This window comes from Balaenoptera musculus, chromosome 16 (genome assembly GCF_009873245.2).
Source record: "Balaenoptera musculus isolate JJ_BM4_2016_0621 chromosome 16, mBalMus1.pri.v3, whole genome shotgun sequence".
In the NCBI taxonomy this organism is placed as follows: Eukaryota; Metazoa; Chordata; class Mammalia; order Artiodactyla; family Balaenopteridae; genus Balaenoptera; species Balaenoptera musculus.
In genome coordinates this window covers 84154879-84178332 of record NC_045800.1, presented here as the reverse complement: position 1 = coordinate 84178332, position 23454 = coordinate 84154879, and the positions used below count along the sequence as shown (strand labels likewise).

At 51.7% G+C, this 23454-nt stretch overlaps 1 protein-coding gene across 2 annotated transcripts in view; it reads left to right on the top strand.

Annotated features, from left to right (window-relative positions):
• GALNT2 (polypeptide N-acetylgalactosaminyltransferase 2) overlaps window positions 1-23454 on the top strand; it is a 178986-nt gene that overhangs the window by 72783 nt on the left and 82749 nt on the right. For both annotated transcript variants that reach the window (XM_036828111.1, XM_036828112.1), the window contains exon 2: window positions 21976-22069. In XM_036828111.1, the coding sequence (XP_036684006.1) occupies window positions 21976-22069 (94 nt within the window). The remainder of the gene's footprint in view (window positions 1-21975; window positions 22070-23454) is intronic.

The following is a 23454-nucleotide window of genomic DNA, read 5'->3' as shown; positions in this document are numbered from 1 at the left end:
TCATTAGGGAGGGCCCTGCTCCATTAGGACTGTTGTCCTTATAAAAAGAGGACATTGAGACACAGATACAGACACACAGAGGGAAGTCGATATGAAGACACTGGGAGAAGACGGCCATCGGCAAGTCAGGGAGCGAGGCCCAGAGCAGACCCTCTCCTCGTGCCTGCAGGGGGAGCGGGCGCCGCCCACACCTTGACTTTGGACTTCTCACCTCCAGAATCGAGACAGTAAACTTCTGTTTTTAAGCCCCCCAGTCTGTGGTGTGGTACTCTGTTTTGGCGGCCCCAGCAAACGCATTCAGGTGGTGTTTGTCAGTTCATCATAAATCAGCTTTATGGAAGGTTTTACCATTCGGCATAACGGTCCAAGACCTCTTGCAGTTACGGTATTTAACCACTAGTACTTAAAAGATTTCTGTGACCTCGCAGGGTCTTTGCCAGGTGGGGCCTTGGTTTGGGGCTTTGCTTTCCACGTCAGGGCCCTCCCAGACAGGGCTGGCCCTCTGCTCGGTCCTCAGTACGTACTTGAGCTTAAGTGAACCGCCTCCGGCCGTCCTCCCTACGGTTTTCTCTAGAAGTATCTCCCCAGATCCGCGGGTTCCCTCCTGTCTGAGAGCATCACCGCACGGCAGCAGAGGGCAGTGTCCCCCGTCCCCAGGCCCCCAGCCCGAGCTCTCCTGGCCTCTCCTGCCACCTCTGGCCTCCAGAGAGCGGCCTCCTCCGCCCGCCGTCCCAATCACACCTCCCCTCTGACTCCCGGGCAGTGCTGCAGCTGGGCAGGAGCTTTTTTTAGAACAGCCGTCAACTCAGAAATCTAAGATAAAATTTTAGCTGATTCCAGGACCTTCAGAAACAGGTCAGGAGTTGGGATGCCTTGGGAGAGATCATTCAGTCCCCTTCCCCCCGAACGTTAGGACGGGGAGTACGGGTGGAGGGGTTGACGGCCAAACAGGGTCTCGTCCCAGGGGCCGGTGGTGGCGGTGCAGGACCCTCAACACAGCCCCGCAGGCAGAGCCAGGCTGCGGGGCTGCAGCACGTGTAATCCGAAGACCGTTCCTGAGCTCGCGTGCTCGTAAGCCCAGAGCGGGATTCCCAAGTGAACAGCAGGTAAAGGAGCTCAAGACTGACCAGAGGAGAGCGATGAGATGAGCGGCCAGGTCCAGGGAAGGCCGCGGGGGCTGCAGAGAAAGGGAGCCTCAGCGTGCGGACAGTCGCCTGTGGGATCCCGAGCAGGGCTCAGAGTGTTTCTTCCAGGGGCCTCGTTCCGTGGTGGCTCGCTAGACAAGAGAGGAGGGAACCATTGAGTCAGGCGGGGGAAAAGCACCGAGTCCACGCCGGGGACTGGGGCGCGCTGGCCCGTGGGGTGGTGAGAGGGAGACCGCCGTGGCCCCTGTGGAACGTGAGTCCCTGATGGGGCAGGAGGGGAGGGTGGAGGGAAGGGTGCCCGGGCTTCTGTGGGTGATGATAGACAGAGAGGGTAAGGCTCTTGTTTCTTTCAGCTGTGAGGGCATGTGTTTGGGGTCACTGCTTTGAACAGCAAGTAGGCCTGGCCTTGGGGAGGTGACGCCCTGGGGCAGGCTTGGGAGAGGGGGAGGGGCAGAGTCTAGAGAGGTGGGCGTGGAGCAAAGCCCTGGCTCCTGCATCCCGAGGGGACGAGTGACCTCGTGGGGACAGCACGTGAGGGATCGCTGCGTGCGCCATGGGGCTTCCCGTGGGGCTGCTTTCCATCACCTTCCAGGGACAGGGCCGAGGCCGGTTGTGTTGTCAGGACCGTTTCTGGCTTTAGCCCTGGTTTCCATCGTCACCCTGGGGTGTCTGCTTGCCCCTGGGAGGATGTTAATTGGTTAATTAACTCTAAGAGGCTCCGTCTTGTGTTTCTTTTGCCTTTAATGTTTGTTTCTAAAACTGTGATTCTTCCCTCATGATGTCAACAGCTGTTTTTACCCTGCACCGTAGACACTGGGCATTTTATTACCATTTGTCATGGATCAGTTTATGGTGTTTCTGGGGGGGGTGGGGGGGGCTTTACCTTGACCCCAGACCTACCACATTTTCTGCAACTCACCTGCCCTAAACCGTCTGATGCCCCTGGCAGGGCAGATGCGACCCGCAAGTTGTGGGACCCTGGGGCCGTGGCACGCAGGTGGGCAGCACCTGATGTTTAGAGCACACCTCTGCCCTTGGTCTCCACACACCTTCTACGTGTTCTGATGCATTTCTGTCGGTCCCTGAAATGCACAAGATGGAAAGTTAGTGGTGGGGAGACAGGTGCTCTGGCCCCAAGAGGAAGCATCTTGCTTGGGAGACCAGAAGCATGAGTTATTCTGAGAATACTTTGGTTCTCTATCTAGAGATCAGTGAAGCAAATTAGGGAATTGCTTAAGTGCAATAAACGGCAGACTGGGCTGTATTACGTTATGATTTGGAGAAACTATCACACAGGAGGTAGAGTATTAGCCAGAGCACGAGAGAGCGCGGATACTCCCTGAAGGAATAAATAAGGTCGTCCTGGGAGAGATCTCACTGGAGGCCGTGGGTTTTGCAGTCATTTGACCCTGGATCGGGGTCACCTCAGCGTCCTCATTTGAAAGCACTTAACTGTATAGAGTTAAAATGAGCGTTAGCTGAGATGTGTGTGAGCCAGTAACATGGTACTTGGTGTGTACTGAGCATAATTGCAGCAAATAAGAAAACTGCGTTATGTTACATACACCTGTTAGGATGACTTAATAAAAAACCAAAATGGTAACGGCACGTGTGGTGAGGATAGAGCAGTAGAGCCGTCACACCCTGCTGTGGGAGTGCAAAACGCCATAGGCGGTTTGGAGGACAGTTTGGCAGTGCTTACAAAGTTCAACACACGCTCCCAGGCCATGCAGCAACCCCACTTAGATATTTATCTGAGGGAAGTGGAAGTGTATGTGCTCCCAGAATCCACAAGACTTTATTTGCACTTGCCCCAAACTGGAAACTCCTTAACTGGCCCTCCTCCGGGGAGTGGATGCCCCAGCCGTGGGCGCCTGTACATGGGACGCGGCGGCTGGCGGTGGAGACGGCCCCACAGCACGGGGGAGCAGCGCACGCGGTGGATCCCGGGGCGCCATGCGAGCCGAGGAAGCCGGGGTCAAAGGTCACATGCGGCCTGATTCCGTCTATATGACAGTCTAGAAAAGGCAGTGCTCTAGAGTCGACACAGATCGGGCTTGCCTGGGGTGGGGTGAAGGTGCACGGGGACTTTTTCTGGGTGGCGAACGGCTCTGTATCTTGCTCGTGGTGGTGCTTGTGAACAATTGTCAGAACTCAAGAGTTGTACACGAGAGTGAATTTCACTGTGTTTTATACCTTACTGTAAAAATGGAAAAGAAAATCTCGAGCCTAGGCAAGGAAGTGAGAACGATCTCGGTGTGTCCGGGGAACCTGCGGGAACTGGCCCCTCTTACTGGGGGGTCCGTGACAAATAAGCTCAGGTGGGTGGGGTGGAGTTGGGGTCTGGCTGCAGGGGCATCGAAGGAGCAGCTCTGCCTGATGGGACGTAACGCGGTGAGCCCTCGGCGCTGCCCAGCCAGTGGGTGAGCCCTCAGCAGTGCCCGGGCAGTGGGCGGCAGGGTGAGGGTGGCACTTTGTGCTGTGCAAGGACGGATAAGGGCCCAGTCAGGGGGCCAGTGTGTATCTCCAGCACGTGGGTGAGGCCTGAACACAGCGCGTCTAGCAGGGAACCGTAGGGAGGCTTGAGGCTGTCGCTAACGTGGACTCCCTTCCATAGACGGGGAAACTAAGCCGTGAGGTCACCAACTTTCGTTTTGGAAAAACTGCCAGAAACAGGAGTGAAAGCCAGGCCTCCCAGGACGCTGTGCTGGACGCTGGGCCAGTGGATGGTGTGCAGGATGATGTGTGCCAGGGACCACCCCCCCCCCTTGGCCTAAGGACCCCCCTCCCCTTGGCCTAAGAGCAGAAGTGGTCGGCCGGGGCCGCAGAGCCCGAGCTCCTCACTAGACAGGCAGCCGGGCCTCCTGTAGGGGTTCCTGTCATTCCTCCCTCCGTGTAAATCCCATCAGGTCGCAAACCGACAGACTTGCGGGGCCTGTCCTTTTCTCTCCCTCAGGAGCTCTCGCGTTTTCCGTCCCAGTCGCGGATGCAGATTCTGGACCCTTAGCCTCCGAGTTAGTTGGATGAATGCTGCCTGGAGGGCTTGTCCGTCCGCAGAGAGCTGTCTGCGAGCCTCTGGCGCCAGAGAGCAGCGCCCCAGCCCCTCGCCGTCCGTCCGGGGATTTGTTTACTGACAAAGGCTGTTTGAAGTGGGTGAAGGGGCAGCGTCCACGTGTCTGGCGAGGCTGCCGACACCGCTTTCAGAGGTGGCGACGAGGAGCAGCGGGTGACAGAGCTTTGCACAAGACACCCTCTGACCCACAGTCTGTCAGCTCTGCTTTGCGGTCGCCCGGCCCTGGAAAGGGCACCCTCCATCCTGCACTTGGCCGCTGTGGACGTGCTGTTTTGTTTACCTCGGGAACTTTCTTTTCTCTCGCTAGCTGCTCCTTCCTCCACAGAAACGTGTACTGTCACATGACGTCTTGAACTTGCGCATGACACCAAGTCCCTCTACTGCTTTTCTCCCAACGTGTTTAGTGCTCCCTTCAGTTTATTAGCAGGGTCTCCGGACCCTCAGTGTGAGGCCGGGGTCAGCCAGAGAATTTCACCCAACTCCACTCCTTTATCTGGATCCCTGCTTTGCATTTTGGCCCAGTCTGAAGAAGACACTGAAAACTAGTCTAGTTTGGGACCAGATGTGCCCGACTTTTCTCTTGGGGGGGGGAGGGAGGGTTCTTTGCTCGTGTTTGGCCCTAGGGCTGCGTGCTGCACAAGGACCACACACGGAGTCTTCGGGGACCCTGGGGTGTGCTCTGGCCTTGGTGCCAGGTCGCTCAGGGCCCTCTTGGTTCTGCCCAGGCAGGCGGCACCACTGACCCGAGGTGAGGCCTGTGCAGGGGGAAGGCTGCCTGTCGTGGAGCAGGACCGGCTGAGCGCTGGTCAGCACGGAGGGAGACCTCCTTGCTCCAGGCTGGCGGCCTCTGCCCACAGCTGCTCCCTCCCTCTCTCCTGGGCCAGCGTCCTAAGTCTTTGCGCCCGCAGCAGACCTTCCTCTCTTTCTCCCCAGGAGGACCACTGCCATCTGCTAACAGCCCCTCCTCAGAGTGTCCTCCCTCCTACAACTTCTCCAGCCCGTCTCCGTGTCACAGCGCAATGATGCCACCATTAGTATCAAGATTTTACTTGACGCTAATGGTGCTATCATTAGTATCAACGCTAGTGTTACTGAACACGTAGCACGTGTCATTGGTAACATTAGTATCAATACTAGTGTTACTGAACGTGTAGTATGTGTCAGACACTATACCGAGAGCCTGCAGAGATGCTGTGCGGTGACCATTAACCACTGTTCCCAGGGAGGGCACAGATGTGCCCAGGATCACACAGCAGGTGACTGATGCTCTTGAGGGCAGGGCCTGACCATGTGCAATTATCTCTTCATCTCTGCCTCCTAGGAAAGGACCTGGCCTATGGTAAACATTCAAGAAAATATCTGTTAAATGAATAGATTGGTTATATCAGAGATGGCTTCTGAAACTCAAAAGCTCTCTCTCTCTCTCTTTTTTTTTTTTTTAGCCCTGCTGATGCACTGGCCCCCTCAGATGCTTTTTTGTATTTTCCAAGGCGGGCATAACATTCAGAATGCAGGCTGGCTCTCAAGCTGTGTGTTGGGCACTGGTTTTGCTCCGCGCAGAACCCTTTGCCTGAACTGCCCTGGCGTGTCTACACCCAGGGTGTCTGTGGGCAGCAGCCGTGCAAAAGTGGCTTCCTGATGCCGTGGGGCCGCTGTTGGGGATTTCCTGCGTGGGCTCGTCCTGCATCCTTGTCACCCTTACCTGCGGCTGCCCAGCCCACCCTCCTGAAGCAGGGCTGGTGTATGACTTCCCACAATCCTGTAGGTCGCCGGGCAGTTCTTTGCTGGGCTCCCCGGGGCTCACGTGCGTCCCTGCCCTGCAGTCACGTGACAGCTGAGTTGTCTGGTTGGTCCAAGACGGCCTCACCCGCGTGACCTTGCTGACTGTTGTCTGGGGCGCCTCGGCTCCCCAGGGTCCTCAGCCGGCTTGCTTAACGCGTGGGGACCACAGGGCCGTGTTCTGAGGGGCTGACGAGCCCCTCCTTGCTTCCAGTCGGCTACAGCAAGTCACAGGGCCCAGCCCGGGGTCCAGGTGGCGTGGGGCCCGTGCACTACAGCTCCTTGGGCGGGGGTAGCAACGAAGAAATGAGGCCTCAGGACTCCCCTGGTGGCGCAGTGGATAAGAATCGCCTGCCAATGCAGGGGACACGGGTTCGAGCCCTGGTCCGGGAAGATCCCACATGCCGCAGAGCAACTAAGCCTGTGCGCCAGAACTTCTGAGCCTGTGCTCTAGAGCCCGCGAGCCACAACTACTGAGCCCGCGTGCCACAACTACTGAAGCCCACGCACCTAGAGTCCGTGCTCCGCAACAAGAGAAGCCACCGCAATGAGAAGCCCGCGCACCGCAACGAAGAGTAGCCCCCGCTCGCCGCAACTGGAGAAAGCCCGCGCGCAGCAACGAAGACCCAACACAGCCAAAAATAAATAAATAAATTTATATAAAAAAAGAAAAGAAATGGCGGCCTCTTTCCTCCACCACCACCCGTGATTCCAAATCCATTTCGTTCATGACAGATTTTAGGATTTTCCACCAGAAATCCAGTCTGTGTTAAGGTACTTAGCACTTCACATGTGATGAGAATGTCTGGTCTGAATTGGGTTCTTGCCTGATCATGTCCTGTTCCCCTTGGGCAGATTCCTTGCCCTTGACTGGTTCTCATTACATCTTAATTCCTGTTCCTGTTACTTCTTTTACTTCTGTCTCTGGGAAGCTCAGAGTGAGAATTCAGATTTGCTTCCTCATTCCATCAATCTTGATGTTCCATTTCTTTTGTGTTTCTATTTAGATCTTTTGGTTTAAGCTACGCAGTCCCTTTTGGAAGAATATGAGCCTTTTGGTGAAGCTCACTAGGAGAATTTCTTTAAAAACAAATCCTGGCACTCCTAGCTCATGGGTTTTGCTGGTGGGATTCAGGATTATATGCTGTTGCGTAGGCCTGGGTGCACATGAATGAGAGTGAGTTTGCATGTTCTGCTTGATTTGACTCAAGTAAACTCTGCGGTTTCACACCTATGTAAGGCCCACCAGCTTTCCACTGAGTTTTCATCTGGTCCAACACATCCTCAAGGTGTTAACATCTACTGTGTTCAAAGTATTTCACATTTACTTTCTTGAATCCTCTCAAAATCTAGCATTCTGGATAATGCTACTGAGAATTTGAAAGATTGATAATTTATAAATTTCTGGAACCCAGATTTGAATCTCGTTCTTTCTAGTTTCAAAGCCAATGGACACGTGAATTTTCGGGCTGCAGAGAGTAAATTAACAGGTAAACTGGCTCTTTGAAACTCAACATTTAAAAATACCTATGTCGGGGCTTCCCTGGTGGCGCAGTGGTTGAGAATCTGCCTGCCAATGCGGGGGACACGGGTTCGAGCCCTGGTCAGGGAAGATCCCACATGCCATGGAGCGACTAGGCCCGTGAGCCACAATTACTGAGCCTGCACGTCTGGAGCCTGTGCTCCGCAACAAGAGAGGCCGCGATAATGAGAGGCCCACGCACCGCGATGAAGAGTGGCCCCCACTTGCCGCAACTAGAGAAAGCCCTCGCACAGAAACGAAGACCCAACACAGCCATAAATAAATGAATAAATAAATAAACCCAAAGTTTAAAAATAAATAAATAAATAAAAATACCTATGTCAGAAGAGGTTGTTCAATTCTCAGACTTTAACGTGCATTAGCGGTGAGAGGCAAGCACCGCTTAGAACAAACTCCCTGGGGTTGGCATATCTTGGTGGTGATTCCTGAATTCTACAGACTCTGGGTCTGCAGTGGATAGAAGTCTCATGACTGCTCTTTGTAACTGTGGGATCTTGAGTAATTTGGGTGATTTTTTTGTGGTTTACTTTGCTCTGCCCTAAAATGGAGTGCCTTAACCTTCCAGGGCCGTGGTGTGGGACAGGGCTTACTTTTTATTGAGAACCTACTATGTGTCAGACTCGGCTAGCATCCTCCTCGCACCCTGTCTCACTTAATTCTTGCAGCATCACCGTGGGTAGCAGTCATGATTCCCACTGCCCTGAACTCCAGCGCAGGAATCAGAATTGGTCTGTGAACCCTGAGTTCCATGCAGCAAATCACCTTCACCCCATTTCTCCTTGTGATTAAACAAGATAAAGTGTGTGGGCGGGAAAAGCAACCTTGGAAAACAAATATTAGTATAAGATGATAATTTTCTGAAGTTGAATAAGGGAAGAGGGAGGGTAGGCTGCCCCCATTTACTGTCTGACCAGCCGGGCACGTCAGGCAGCGGAGCTGGGCTTAGTTATTCTAACTTCTGGGGGGCCATCAGTCCGCCCAGAGCTGGCCTGGCCTTGTGGACGGAGCATGGACCCTGGGCCGGTCAGACCGGGGTGTGACCCTGTTGCCCTCACTGCCCGTTTGTTACGTGCTCTTGATTCAGTCTCTTTGGTTCTCAATTTTCTCGTCTTTTAAATGGAGACGTTAATACTGCCCCTCAAGGATGCCATGAAGAGTGACTGAAATATTTGCACGCAGCTGCTCTAGGACCCCCGCTCACAGGGAGCGCTCAGTGAACGGCAGTTCTGCGGAGACGGCATCAGTGTCATTGTGATTTCCACATCCCCGCGTTCTCTGTCGAGTTAGGGACGGGCCTGGTAGAACAATGGGCTTTGGTCTCTGCACGTAGTCACCAGGGAACTTGTGGGAAGGTCTAGCTGCCCTTTAGTTTAATAGGTCAGTGCCAGCCATTGCCACAAGCACACAAGATCAGTTCGGTCTTTTGTTGGCCAGTTTCTTGGAAAAAAATGCTCAGTAGGGAAAGGGCTGGACACAGAGAGCCGGGCCCCTCAACAGGCCTGTCGGGGCAGAGTCCCGCAGTCTCTGCCAGGACAGCAGCCCTCTCTGGGCCCGTCTCCAATTCCAGGGCAGGGGAGACCTCCGCGGGTTCTAGAACAGTGCCTCGACCTCACACCTTAAAAGCAGGGCCAGGCTCACACCTGTTTCTAGGCCTTGGGCAGCTTTTGTAGCCTCAGGCCAGACGTGAGCCTGATGCCTTAATGATATGAAATAGTGTGTAGGTTTGAAATTCCAACCTAAACACGCCTGTGTTAAAATTTATTATTCATGAAGGTAATTTTAAAATATGACGGAAAGTTTGAGAAGTGGAAGACAATACTCATCATTGTCCACTCTCAACACAACCATTTTTATTTTAGTGCATTTCATTCCAGGCTAATCTGTATGGGTAACCTTTTTTTTTAATAGTTTGTTTCATTGTGTACATAAAATTTTGTCTCCTGCTTTTCCATTTAATGTATTATATGCATTTTGCATATGGCTGTGTGGTCTTTATAATTCTTAATGGTTGCATAATATTCTTTTGAGGGGCTGTACCATAATTTAACTCACCTCTTATTGGTGAATGTTTTAAGTTTCTTCTTTTTTTCTTTTATAAACAGTGCTGCAACATCCATGCATAAAATTTGTTTCTTATTTTGGGTTAGTTCATGAGGATAAATTCACAGAAATGAGATTTCTCAGCTTAAAGGTTACGTGTCTTTCTGGTTCTTGGTATGTGGTGTCAGATTGCTTTCCAGTCAAGTTCAACTAATTTATACTCTATCCTTTTGCTTTTTTTTTTTTTTAAACATCTTTATTGGAGTATAATTGCTTTACAATTGGTGTGTTAGTTTCTGCTGTATAACAAAGTGAATCAGCTATACGTATACATTTATCCCCATTTCTCCTCCCTCTTGCATCTCCCTCCCACCCTCCCTATCCCACCCCTCTAGGTGAACACAAAGCACAGAGCTGATCTCCTTGTGCCATGCAGCTGCTTCCCACTAGCTATCTGTTTTACGTTTGGTAGTGTATATATGTCCATGCCACTCTCTCACTTCGTCCCAGCTTACCCTTCATATCCTTTTGCTTTTAAATAAGATAGTGAGACATCTGTAGCCCATGTTGTAATAGCACGTACTGGAATCGTGTGGAAAATGCCCCAGGCAGAGAATGGACATGTAAATAAGTGTGCCAGAGGTAAAGAATCAAGCAGCCTGTCCCTGACTGGGACCGTGCACCTTGTCCCAGGGCAGAACACAAGAGGGAGGGGCTTCCGTGCAAACAGCACCCCTGGAACCTGCTGGCGGCCAGTGCCCAGCGGAGCTGGCTTTCCTGCTCATGGGGGCAGGTCTCTCCACACAGAGTCCTACTCACGTTAGGGGCTGGTCACTCACGTTAGGGGCTGGATGTGAATGGTCCACCTGGTTTCTGTAATCTGATCTAAACAACCTTGGGGGAAAAGAGCTTGGCACTGTCGAAAAACCAGCATTCTGGAACAGGCTCAAGTGAAATCCAGGCTCCGGTGGTACCGCATCAACCCCCTTTCCTAGGTGTCACTTCTCTGTGAAATGGGCTAATGATGCATGAGTGTTCAGTTTGCACAAATCCATCGTGAAAGAGGAATTTGTAATTAATAAAATAAAGACCTTATGAGAAAAATAGATTTACGACAACCCTTCTGGTGTGTGTGGGTAATATTCACCTGGCAAGTAGCCGTTGAACTCTAGAAATCAGGAGAATGTTGATGAGAACGTGTAAATTTTAAATTAATAAGAATGCTGAACAGTTCCCATTTACCGTCGCTCATGTGCTAGAAACTTCAGAAAATCTCTCCCTACCATCTCACTGAGATGCTCACGAGTTTATTTCCTTGGTTGCGGTGACGTGCATCTTTCGAGACGTACCTCCTACGTGGTGTTTCTGGTACTCTAGGCACAGTCACTAGTTCCCTTTAAAAAAATCCATGTGGTCACCTTCATTTTACCTGCTGACCTTGACGTGAATTATCACATATTCTTCAAACACCTCCTCCTTCCGCCTTCAGGCTGCCTGGCCTTGCCTGGCCTTGGCCTTGGCCGTGGGCGTGGGCTGGGCCCTCTGCCCTCCCCTCTCCCAGGGCGGCTCTGGGAAAGCTGCCTCCCTCCGCTGCTGCCCCACGTCTTCGTCTTCCCTTTTCCTGCGGCCACGTCTCTCTGATTCTGGTTGTCTCAGAAGAGAGGTGGATCGACATCCACGGTCTCCCTGAGCTGAGACTCTTCCCCCGACGACCGGGAGGCGCCTCCTTCGATGGTGGGAGAGCCGCTGCGTGCACCGTGGTGGGCGGTTACGTGCTCCCGTGCGGAGGGTGTCAGCGGGTGATAGGCCCTCCCGCTCATGCTGGGTCAGCTGTTCCTGGGCCGCACTGCTAGGAATTTATGACTCTCTGAGGATTTGCGATTAGAGAAGGGGAAAAACACTTAGTTACAAATTTTCCATTTCATTTGTAACCCTGGGCCCCCTTGGAGCCTTCCAATCTCATTCTAGGACCCACTTTTCCCCCTGGAGACGTTCTTCAAAAGACTCAAGATCTGGTGCCCATGGAGGGTCTCGTCTCACCCATCCCTCCCCGCAGCCAGTTCTGACTCAGGTGTTTACCGAGCTGAGCAGGGCAGGGACCTGTGGGGTGAGGACCCGAGGCCCCAGCGGAGGGGACGTAGTGCGAGCTGGCGGCACCTACTGGTGACAGGGTGGCGTTGCAGCCGGTTCTGCGAGCCCGCAGACACCTGGGAGTGGGGAAGCAGCTTTGCCAGAGCATCGATGCCGCCAGGCCAGGCGTGGAGGGCGTCCTGGAGGAGATGAGAATGCGGGGAGGGGGGTGAAGTGGGCGTGGCATCTGGAGGTGGAAGGGAGGGCGTGGTGGTGCAGGGCCGCCGAGGATGCGCTGGCCTCTCCCTGCAGCTCTGCTCAGCGCCTGGCCAGGCGGCTGCACGCTAACCTCTCTCCTGCCGCTTTTTTCCTCCTCTATTGGGAGTTACTGTTTTTCAATATTAAAAAACAATTGACTTTTACATAAGTCATGGAGGAAAGAATTTTCTAAAATACACTGGGGTTTTTTTGTTTTTTTTTTTTTTGTAAAAAGACATTTTCTAGTCAAGTTTGCTGAGATTCATCATTTGTCTGAAGTAAGAGAACCTGCTTCAGCTAATGTTGAGAATCCCAGAACAAGAGGAGCAGCAGTTAAGAAGGGGCTTTGTCCAAGACTCCTAACAGGAGAAGCCGTTTCTCTGTTTACAGGAAGAAAGAGGTGGAATGAAAGCACGTGATAAAGGAGGAGGCCATAAATGTCAGGCGCTTAGCTCAGCTGTGGGCTCTCGTTCGTCATCTGCTTTGGGACCCGGAGCGGTCTTGCATCGTAAACTCTTGCGAGGAATAAGGAATGTTCATAGCCCTCCTTGTGCCCCTCACCTGCCCACACCGCAGGGCCCCCTGCTGCTCTACCCTGAGCACAGGGGTTAGGATGGATGGATTGCTCTTGAAAGGGGATTGTGGCGTGAAATAGATTGCCCCTGGGTGTGTGTCTCCTTGCAAAATTGGCTTTAAAATCAGGAAATGCTGACTCACACCTTAGTTCCCTGAAGGGAGAGGGCTTAAAATTGCCATTAAAAATGGAGACACCCTGGGAATACGTGGTTGATAGGTGTTGGCTCAGGAGTGTTTAATATGATTATTTTCCTTTTACGTAAATAAGATCTATGGGCACACTTTATTTTTAGAGCTGTTTTAGATTTACAGAAAAGATGGGAACATAGTGCAGCGTTCCTATGCACCCCGTAACCAGCTTCGCTTATTATTAAAGAACCAATGTTGATAATGTTATCATTAACTACAGTTCCTACTTTATTCTGATTTCCTGAGTTTCTCCCTGATGTCCTTTTTCTGTTCCAACAGCCTGTCCAGGTACCACATTTCATTTAGTTATCGTATCTCTTTAGGCTCCTCTGGGCTGTGACAGTTTCCCGCCTTCCTTGTTTTGATGACCTTGACAGTTCTGAGGAGGCCTGGTCAGGGATTTTGTAGAATATCCCTCATCTGGGGTTTGTCTGATGTTTTTCTCATGATTAGACTGGAGTTGTGGGTTTGGGGAGGATAGACCACAGAGATAACAAATGCACCCATTTTAACAAGTCCAAGAATGAGCTAATTATGGGGCGGAAAGGAGGAAGTTTAGAAGTCGGAGCAGGAAATTAAAAGCGGGGTAAAGACTGGGCCTTCAAAATGGAAGAAGGCAGGTCACATGTTCTCAGTGATGGGACTCAGTGTCTAATTAATATAAGGCCTTGCAGTTCACCGGGGCCCTGCCAGTTACATCATTTCAGGGGGTGGGATAGAGGTGTCTTTAAGTTTCCATTTTACGCATTGGGAAACCGAGTCCCAGAGAGCCACCCTGGGCAGGCTCCGGTGATAGAGATGGGCCGGGACTGACATTTCCAGCCCTCGCCTCCCGTGCTTCAGGTGTCAGGCTTCTAGGTTGAGGAGTGCATCACTGATGGACATTCATCTGTGTGGCCTCAGGGATTCAAATGGGAAGATTTTCACTAAATTAAGGCAGTTGGCAGACCATGTGTGGAGTGAGTGTGCAGGGTGATGCACTAGGCCCTCTGCTTGTTAGAAAAGTTAAATAGCAGGGGGTCAGTAGCAGTGTTGTTGCAGCTCGTGACTGCAGTAAGAGTGATTGATAAGCTCCCCAGTATGGAGCGGTCCCACCGTGTCCCTCACAGCCTGCTTTTCTCTGAGGGTACCCAGTAGAATAAACGAGGCGATGACCTTCATCGTAACACATGTCTTATTTGTGAGCAAGTGAATCTGTATGAAGCCGTCTGCAGCTCTGGACCCACAGGAGAAACTCGCCCCCTCCCATTTTAGCAATGTTGAGTTTCATGGGCCAAGTTGGAATGAGGAGTGGGAAACGTGTAAGTACATCAGAGAAGCCGGTGGTTCTCAACTCTGCACGTTAGAGCTGCCTGGGAAGCTTCCAGAAAACACCCACGGCTGGACCCCATGCCCAGAGGCTGGGATGAAGCGGGCGGGGGCAGGACCAGGCCTCGGGGAGACTTGCCTTGCCCTCTCACTGCCCGGCTCGCTCGCCACGCAGGCCCTGATTCTTTAACCACCAGGCTGGTGACCGTCACCTGAGTAAGGGTTGGGGCTCTGGCGGGAGCTTGCTGTTGGAAGCTCACCTGAGCTGTTCCTCCTCCTGCAGCCTGTTCTACCAGCTCTGCCCGAAGTGATGAGACGGGATGGGCTGGGCCAGGACTCACTGCCGCCCCACACAGTGTTCAGAAGCCTGGGCCCAGCACTACCCCTTCCTCTTCCAGTGACGACCAGCAGCGAAGAGGGCATTCTTCCTCTTACACCAAGTCACCGTTCCAGCGGGTCTCTTATTTAGAAGCAGAAACCACGCTCTGACTTCATAAATGCAGAGACGTGGGTGTTTGCAGACTACAGGCTCCCGGTTTTAGGAGACGCCTAGCCTAGCTGAGGGGGCCTCCCCAGGCGTTCCGGCCTTCTTTCCTCAGGACCCTTTCCCAGTGAGTTAAAACTACCTTTGTCACTTTGTCAGCGGGTTACATGCCCTAGGTGGAAAGCAGAGGTCTAGATGCTGTCACCTTGTTGTATCAGAGGCTTCCTCACCCTCTGGAGAAGACCTCGGAATTGTTCCCCACCCTGACCAGTTAGAAACAAGGACGAGCCTCTGTGGTTCCCCTGTGGGCACTTCAGAGGGAGAATGCTGGGCGGGGAGGGTTTAGGTCTTCAGCAGGAAACTAAATCCACTCTTGAAAAGTGCTTTCAAGCAAACCACTTAACTAGTTTTCAGTGTCTTAGCTTGGCAGTGCGCTCTTAAGAAGTGGGCTGTGGAAATAGAAATTATCGCATCTTTTTAACACATCTGGCAACCTGGCTTTCTTTCCCCGAACTGGAATGTTGCTGTACAGATTGGTCATGGTGGTGGTAATCACTGAACAGTCATTAAATAACAGTGAAAAGTAGACAACTGATGAGAAAGGAATCAAGTAGTCATTCAGATGGTATTCTTGATAACTTGATCTGCCTCTGAGCATAGGTCTAGTAAGCTGAAGGAATTTGACGGTGACAAAATGTATTTCCATAAGCGGAGAGTGAAAGCAACCTGTTTATTTTTTTTTCCTCCCCAGCGATGTTTTTACCTTTGCTAAAAAATAAAGCGTTAGGCATTTAAACTTTATGAAGGCAGCCTTTGTTGGTTTAGCTGTATACATTTATTCTTTGTTATCTAGTTTTCCATGTGTAGGCATGTTTATTTTGGTGGTGGTTCGTAATTCAAACACATTATCATAGGCGGGAATAGTCTTTATATCGGGCGGTGGATAAGAGGGCAGCGTGAGATGGAATGACATTTTTACTGCACAGACTTGCACACACGAATCGCCGTCGGGGTACAGTGGTGTTCTGTCTGCCTGGGGGATACTCTGGCCTCATCACTGCCACTGTCAAGTCTTACGGCGTCGGTGAACGTGGTGGTTTTAGAGTCTGCGCACCTCCTCTCGCGAGGGGGTCTAGGCCCCTCCTCTTGGGTGCGGGCTGGACCGGACTGGTGACGCGCCTCTCATGGATGACACGGAGCTGCGACCGCGTGTGGTTTCCAGGACCCGACCTGGGGTCCTCCTCTCTCCCTCGACTCCGCCTCCCCTGCCCCTCTTCCCCTCCCAGGTCACTTACTGGGGGAGGCCAGCGGCTGTGGGTGAGCCCTTGGTGAAGAACTGGGCCTCCAGCCAGCAGCCCTGGAGGGACCCGTCCTGGAAGCATCCCTGGGCCCCATCGCACCTTCAGCTGGCGGCGGCCCCGGCTGACTCATGGGCTCACGAGAGACCGTGGGCCGGATCCAACCAGATTCTTGACCCTCTGAAGCTGTGCAAGATACTAAGTGCTTTCTGTTTTAAGTTACTGAGTTTTGAGGGGATTGGTTTGGCAGCAGGTGGGAACACAAGAAGTCACCTGGCCCTTCTGGTTCTCTCCTCAGCTGTGACATGAGGGTTGGCCTAGTGCCCTTAACAAGTTGGCGGCTGTCTGCCGAGCCTCAGGGGCCGCCCTGCCAGCCGGCTGTGCCCGCTCCTCCCACGGTGGCCTCCCGTCCTTGTCCCACCCCCTTCCCTCTTGGCCCTGGCCCACCCACCGCCGGGACTGACACTTTGTCTCTGGCAAAAACCAAGCGTACGTTTTATTTATTTCCTCTTTTTCTTTTGGCTGTGTTGGGTCTTTGTTGCTGCGCGCGGGCTTTCTCTAGTTTCGGCGAGTGGGGGCTACTCTTCGTTGGTGGTGCACGGGCTCAGTAGTTGTGGCACGCGGGCTCAGTAGCTGTGGCACGCGGGCTCAGTAGCTGTGGCACGCGGGCTTCAGTAGCTGTGGCACACGGGCTCAGTAGTTGTGGCATGCGGGCTTCAGTAGTTGTGGCATGCGGGCTCAGTAGTTGTGGCACGTGGGCTCAGTAGTTGTGGCTCGCGGGCTCTAGAGCACAGACTCAGTAGTGGCGCATGGGCTTAGTTGCTCCGCGGCATGTGGGATCTTCCCAGACCAGGGCTCGAACCTGTGTCCCCTGCATTGGCAGGTGGATTCTTAACCACTGCACCACCAGGGAAGTCCCTGTTTCCTCTTATTCTGAAACAGAGACAGATCACATTGGGAATAGAGTGGAAAAAACTATTTTAATAACTAAACCTATATTTACACTTAATTTTCATAACTGTTCAAGAAACCAACCTATCAGATTTACTGTTTCTGAAAATAACGTCACTTTGTTAAAAGTCGTTGCTGCTTTACCTACTTAGAAATAGGATGGATTTTGGCGGCCGAACTCTTTAATTATGGTAGATAGATAGACGTTCCTCAGTCATTTATTTTCATTTGGTCTCACTCATGGCCTGATTTAATTCCTCTCGTGCTTCAGGTAATAGACTGCTTCTCTTGTATGCGTCTGTAAGAATAATGCATGCCTTGGGCTCTTGGACTGAAAACTAACCAAATTCAAATATCTAATAATAATAACTACCAGCTAGGTAAGTTAGTGAGTAGGAGGAATTAGCGTTTGCAGTATCTGGCCCAAATGCCATCTAACAAGGACGAGAGGGTCTCAGTGCCCTAGTCGAGGCTCTCTGAGTCTTTCTGGAGGCTGCATGAGGATGTAGCAGCCAAGGCTGTGGTCCAAACGGTAAAGTCGAGCAGGGGGGCAGCGGCGTCTTCTCAGTCTGATCGGTAGAGAATCCTAGTTCTCGGGTTACATTTCCTGACAGAGTTCAGTTTTCAGTGAGAACCAGCGAGCCTTCCCTGGTCTGCATTTGTCTGCAGCGTCTTCTGTGTGTGGGTGAGTCATTACGTATTCATAGTGTCAACATCCCTCTGAGGGCAGGAGAAGCAAAGCAGAGATGGGTCTGCATCCTGGGAAATAAAAGCAGACTTACGGATCAGATCACAGGCTTTGAATTCTCTGCATCTTTTGACCCAGCATCAAACCACATCATTACTCCTCTAATCCCGGCAGTTTATGCTTGTCACTAAAAAGAGGACCTGTCTGTCCCTGTGTCTCTGAACACGGAGAAAACCAACAGCTCAGTTGTGGCGCGTCCTGGATACCAGCAGGTACTGGGTGAGGGAGGCTCTCCATATGTTTGTATTCGGTGCATTTCCATTTTTAAACGGAGCCTCCACTGGTGTAAATTAGTCTTATAACGTATGCAAATGTATGGGAGGGGGATGGTTGTAATGAAAAGCTTCCACTGCAAAGTGAGCAAAGCCGGAAAATCAATCTGAGTAAATAGGATGAGGGTTTTTTTCAGCTGCATTTATTATTGAGCAGTTACCCTAAGACCACCGCCACGCTTTTGTGGGTACAAAAGAAATGTGCCCAAGCCCCTACCTTGAAAGGACACCTGCAGTGCTTCTAGATACCGACCGTTAGCGGATTACAAGTAGGACGAGTGATCAAGTGCTCCTGCGAGGGGCTGCTCCCCGGGACTCCGAGGGGACCTCCAGGCACTTAGCCCCCGTCCCTGCCTTCGAGAAGGCAGGCCACTTGCTCAGTCCCCCAGGGTCACCTGCAGAGCCGTGGCCAGAACCCGAGGCTCCAGCTCCCAGGCCAGGGCTCGTCCCAGCGTGCCGTGGGTCCTACTTGTCCCTGAAATGCTGGCCTCTCCTGCCACCCTGGACCCTGTCCTCACTCGGGTCACCCCCACCCCCCCGGGCCATTCCCGAGCTCCAGTCACCGGTCCCCATCTCTTTTCCACCTCCTGGTATCTCACGGTAACCCCAGCATTTCCAGAACAGACAGTATTCACTTCCTGGCGCCACCCCTCCCCCACCCAAACGACTTCCCCCGTTTCTTGTGGGTGACTGTCACCCCCTGCCAGCTGTGCCGTCCCGCCCTGGCTGCCTCGCCCTTCGGGCCTCCTGGCCCCTCTCCTGTCCCCTCCATCTCCCCCTCACCACGACCAGAGTGACGTTTCCAGAACACGAGTCTCAAGTCTCTGAGTGTCTCGCCTCTCCTCCCTGTCGTTCTGTTTCCTTGTTTCTCTTGTGGGGTCCCGTCCAGACTCTCTGCTGAGGGGCGGTGACACGGACACGGGCACAGGCCATGCTGTCCCACGGGGGTGTCCCCTGGGCCCTCGGCCCTTCCCTAACGTCCGGCAGAGGCGCGGGGCGGTGACAGGCAGAGCAGGCATGGCAGGCGGGTGGCAGGCGGTCGTGGGGGCACCGTCTCAGCCGGTGCATCAGGTGGGCGGGCCCGAACTAGAGGAATTTATAGTGACCTGACGTGTTCTGAGTGGGAAATGCACTGTTTTCCTCTACTTTGGGCTGCCTTGGTGCTGGAGGGGAGCTGTATTCTCCAAGGGCGGGGCACTGCGATGATGGAGACCCTGGAGGCTCCGGCGGCTCACCTCTAACCTCACTGTGTGTTCTGTGTGACTCAGCGTTTGGTGCACCAGCTTCCTCATCTGTAGAATGGGGCAGTACTAGCGCCGTATGGAGGATGAGCTTGCGGGCAGGGTCTAGAATGGGGCTGGGCACCTAGGAAGTGCCCTGTATTAGTGGCAGAGGTGTTCCCCCTCTTCCACCCCTCCTCCCCCTCCCCCTCCCCCTCCCCTTCCCCTTCCCTCCTCTCCCCCCTCCTCCTCCTCTCCCCTCCTCCTTCCCCCCACCCCTCATCCTCCTCATCCTCCTCCTCCTCCCCCCACCCCTCCTCCTCCTCTCCCCTCATTCTCCTCCTCTCCCCTCATTCTCCTCCTCTCCCCTCATTCTCCTCCTCTCCCTCCTCCACCCTCCCCCTCTCCCTCCTCCTCCCTCCCTCTCCCTCCTCCACCCTCCCCTTCCCTCCTCCTCCACCCTCCTCCTCCCCCTCCTCCCCCTCCCCTCCTCTCCCTTCCTCTCCCCTCATTCTCCTCCTCCACCCCCCCCCTTTCCCTCCTCTCCCCCTCCTCCTCCTCTCCCCTCCTCCTCCTCCCCCTCCCCCTCCTCCTCCTCCTCCTCCTCCTCCTCCTCCCCCTCCTACTCTGGGAATTGGTAGTGAACATGGTGATTTGCACTTTTTGACCTGGAGTCAAGAACAAAACAGTCCTTTGTGGATGACTCCCTAGAAACGTATTCTTGGATTTTTATGACATTGTGAGAATCAGCCTCTTGTAACTTGGTTCAAACTGAGCCCTGGGTTGCCATCCCCATCCTGATTTATAAAGGGCCAACTCAAGCTGCTTGCCCACTGTGTAACCTGGACAATTTGCGTAACCTCTCTGATCTTCTGTGTCCCCGTTGTAAGATAGGAATTATAAAATGGCAGGCTTGCTGCCAGGATGGAAAAGTATCTTTGTACAGTGCCTGGTGCCTAGTAGGCATTCATAAACAGCACTTAGCATCATGTTGCCTACTGGGACTTTGCGGTGCCCTCGTTATATAGCAGGTCCTCATCCTCGGCCTTAGTTTTGTGGTGGGCTCGGTTCATTGTCCCGGGGAGTGGGGCAGGGAGGGGAGACAGGTTAGGGAGTGTTACATATGGACCAGTCAGTCTTGTTTGTGCGAAGAAGGAGACATTTATTTTCTAAGAAAACATTGATGGTTGACTTAACGGATGTTGATTTGGTGAATATTACAGTGCGGTGGCCACACCAGCAATGTTCACTTTTTTGTTTTCATTCACTTTCGATTTTGTACAAGGTTAAATGGTGTGATCCATTAGCCAGTGTGTGTAGTAGGCCAGATGCCTGAGGGAAGAAGCTGTTAGCCACAAAATGTTACAAGCAAGCTGCAAAATAAAAATTAATAACCTTAATTACAAGTCTACCCAGTGTGACTCAGCTAACGTCATTACTTGCTGGATTTAGTGTTCGCACGTTTCTTTATATCGTGAAGGCAGAGAGTAGGTCCGATTCTCTCACTCCATTGCAGGTGCCAAGATTGCCTGGAAATCTTTGCCAATAGTAAATTGAAAGTTTATTTATAACCAAGTCCTCTCAAAAGCCAAATTACAATTCAAAAAGTTTTTTTCGCAGCAAAATGTATTTAAATTGGGATACAGGTGCATTTTAATACATTTGTTACAATGTGGGCTAGGATCTTCAGAGGTCAGAGCACGTGGGGCCCTTGAAAGCCTGAGAAGGCCTTGTGACAGGTTGGTGGGGTGGGCTAGGACCACCCAGGTGCAGGGCGTTCCTGATCTGCGCACTGTGTCTGCAGGGGGTCATCCTCACATCACTCCCATGGGAGTGCCCCCACCCATCATCCCGATGGTGGCCTTGAGGGGATAAACCAGCTTCACTTCACCTCGGAAGCAACTGAAGGAAAAGCTGGCCTCCAGAGGAGGAGACTCAGGCCGTTTCCCTTTAATTACTCTACTTTTTGAGTAAAAATGCAGATTATTGGCAGAGCAAGTTGCCTTTGGGGAAAAGATGTCTGATTTGGCCTAGCCCCTGAAAATTAACGCTTCCTGCAAATCTCACTTCACATCGTTAAGAGCCAAAATGTCCCCAGCGGTCACGCAGCCCATGCTGGTTGGAGGAATGCTAGTGGAACAAACCTGAGCAGAACTGGTTGGGTCTCCCCTGAGGGAGGGGACCTAAGGCTGCCAACATCCTAATAGCATCTGCTGGGGAAATGGCCAGTCGACAGTGCTTGGCCCACCAAAGTCTGTGTGGGAAAATTACTAGCCGTGGGGTATTTCTGATTTGGGTTATATACAGAAACCTTTCTTATTGTATTCACAGAAATCAGATCCCAAGTGGTTGAAAAATATATTTAGCTCTGTGGTCATGGGGTTGTTTGATTAATGTTGATAGATTAAATTGTTCGTGCAGATGAGTTGAATAAATTCTGCCAGAGCGTCTCTCTTCTTCTGGTTTTACATTAAGCCCTTAGTTTGCAGCTCTTTTCCACTGGCAGCCCTTCTAGAGGAGCGGAGGAAAAGCTCCGCCGTCCTTTGCCCTTCCTCCGCTGTTATTCAGTGGGATGAAAGGAATCATTTAACAACCTCTGAGCAGGGCTCAATGGCCCTGAGGGAGACTCTGGTCCTAGGGTGCCCTTAAGCCATAGAAGGCGTCTGGAGAGCTACCCTTATTTTAATGGCTTTGATTTAACCACTATTGAATTCTCTTATTTGATCCAGTTTCCCTATCTCCCTTCCCCACCCTCCCACATCCTCAAAGCCCAGGGAGTTTCCAGAGTATTTCTTTCCATAGATAAGTGATACACATAGAAAATGGAGAGAGAAACGCAGGTCCTTCCTTGGAAAGTTCACGCCAAGAACTTGGACAGAGTCACTTCTGTCCTTGGGTCTGCACCACTGAGCAGGTCTGGGGTGCAGTCCTCCGGATGGGAGGACGCATTGTTTATTGACCTGATGAATGAAGGTGGGCTCCAGGAACCTGTCGACTCATTTGGTGTCTTTGCTCCCCCAGGAGGACTGGAATGACATTGACCCAATTAAAAAGAAAGACCTTCATCACAGCAACGGGGATGAGAAAGCACAAAGCATGGAGACCCTCCCTCCAGGTACTGCAGCAGCTCCCAGGGCCAGGCCAGCCTTGGGCTGCTGGTGGGTGGTGGGGACCTGTCTTGCCCACTAACTGTGAATGAGCTGAATGTGGCATCTGGAGTGTATCGCCTGTGGGGTAGGGAATGCACTTCCTAGGGCAGCTAGAGACACTGCCCTAGAGCAGTGTTTTGCTGTCTTCCTTCAAGCCCTTAGTGGGTGGTGAAATGAGTTTACTGGGAGGTGACAAAAATTTCTTGGAAGAAAAAAATATCAGTAGAATAAACTAAAAAATACAGGATGGGATGTATCGGTTCACAGATTTTTGTTTTTTTAACAGACTATTTTTTTAGAGCAGTTTAGGTTCGTAGCAAAATTGAGCAGAAAGTACAGAGGTTTCCATAGACCCCCCGCCCCCCTGTGCACAGACTCCGCCACTATCAACATCCCCCACGAGATGGGACATTTGTTATAATCAGTGAACCAACACTGATGCATCCTCATCACCCAGCGTCCATAGTTTACATTAGGACTCACTCATGGTGTTGTATATTCAGTGACATGAATTCACCACCACGGTATCCTACAGAGTAGTTTCACTGACCTAAAAATCCTTTGTGCTCTGCCTCTTCATCCCTTCTTCCCCCAATCCCTGGCAACCACCGACCCTTTTACTGTCTCCCTGGTTTTTGCCTTTTCCAAAATGTCACATAGTTGGAATCAGATCAGACGTAGCCTTTTCAGACTGGCTTCTTCCACTTAGTAACATGCATTGAGCGTTCATCTATGTCTTTTCATGGCTTGGTAGCACTTTTGTTTTTATCGCTGAATTGTATTCTGTTGTCTGGATATATCACAATTTATTTATCCATTCACCTACGGAGGACATCTTGGTTGCTTCCAAGTTTTGGCAGTTATGAATAAAGCTGCTGTAAACATCTGTGTGCAGTTTTTTTGTGGGGACATAAGTTTTCAATTCATTTGGGTAAATACAAGGAGTGCCACTGCTGGTTCATATGGTAGGAATACATTTATATTTATAAGAAACTGCCAAACTATCTTCCAAAGTGGCTGCACCATTTTGCACTCCCACCAGCAATGAATTAGAGTTTGTTTTGCGCCACATCCTCACCAGCAATTGATATTGTCACAGTTTCTTTTTTTTTTATTGTGGCCCTTCTAATAGTTTGGAAGTGGTAGCTTATTGATGTTTTAATTTGCAATTCCCTAATCTGTAAAACTTTGTGGAAGTGTCCGTTCAGGTCTTTTGCCCACGTTTTAATCGGGTTGCTCCTTTTCTTATTGTTGACTTTTAAGAGTTCTTTGAGTATTTTGGATAATAGTCCTTCATCAGATGTATGATTGCAAATATTTTCCCTCAGTCTGTGGCTTGTCTTCTTATTCT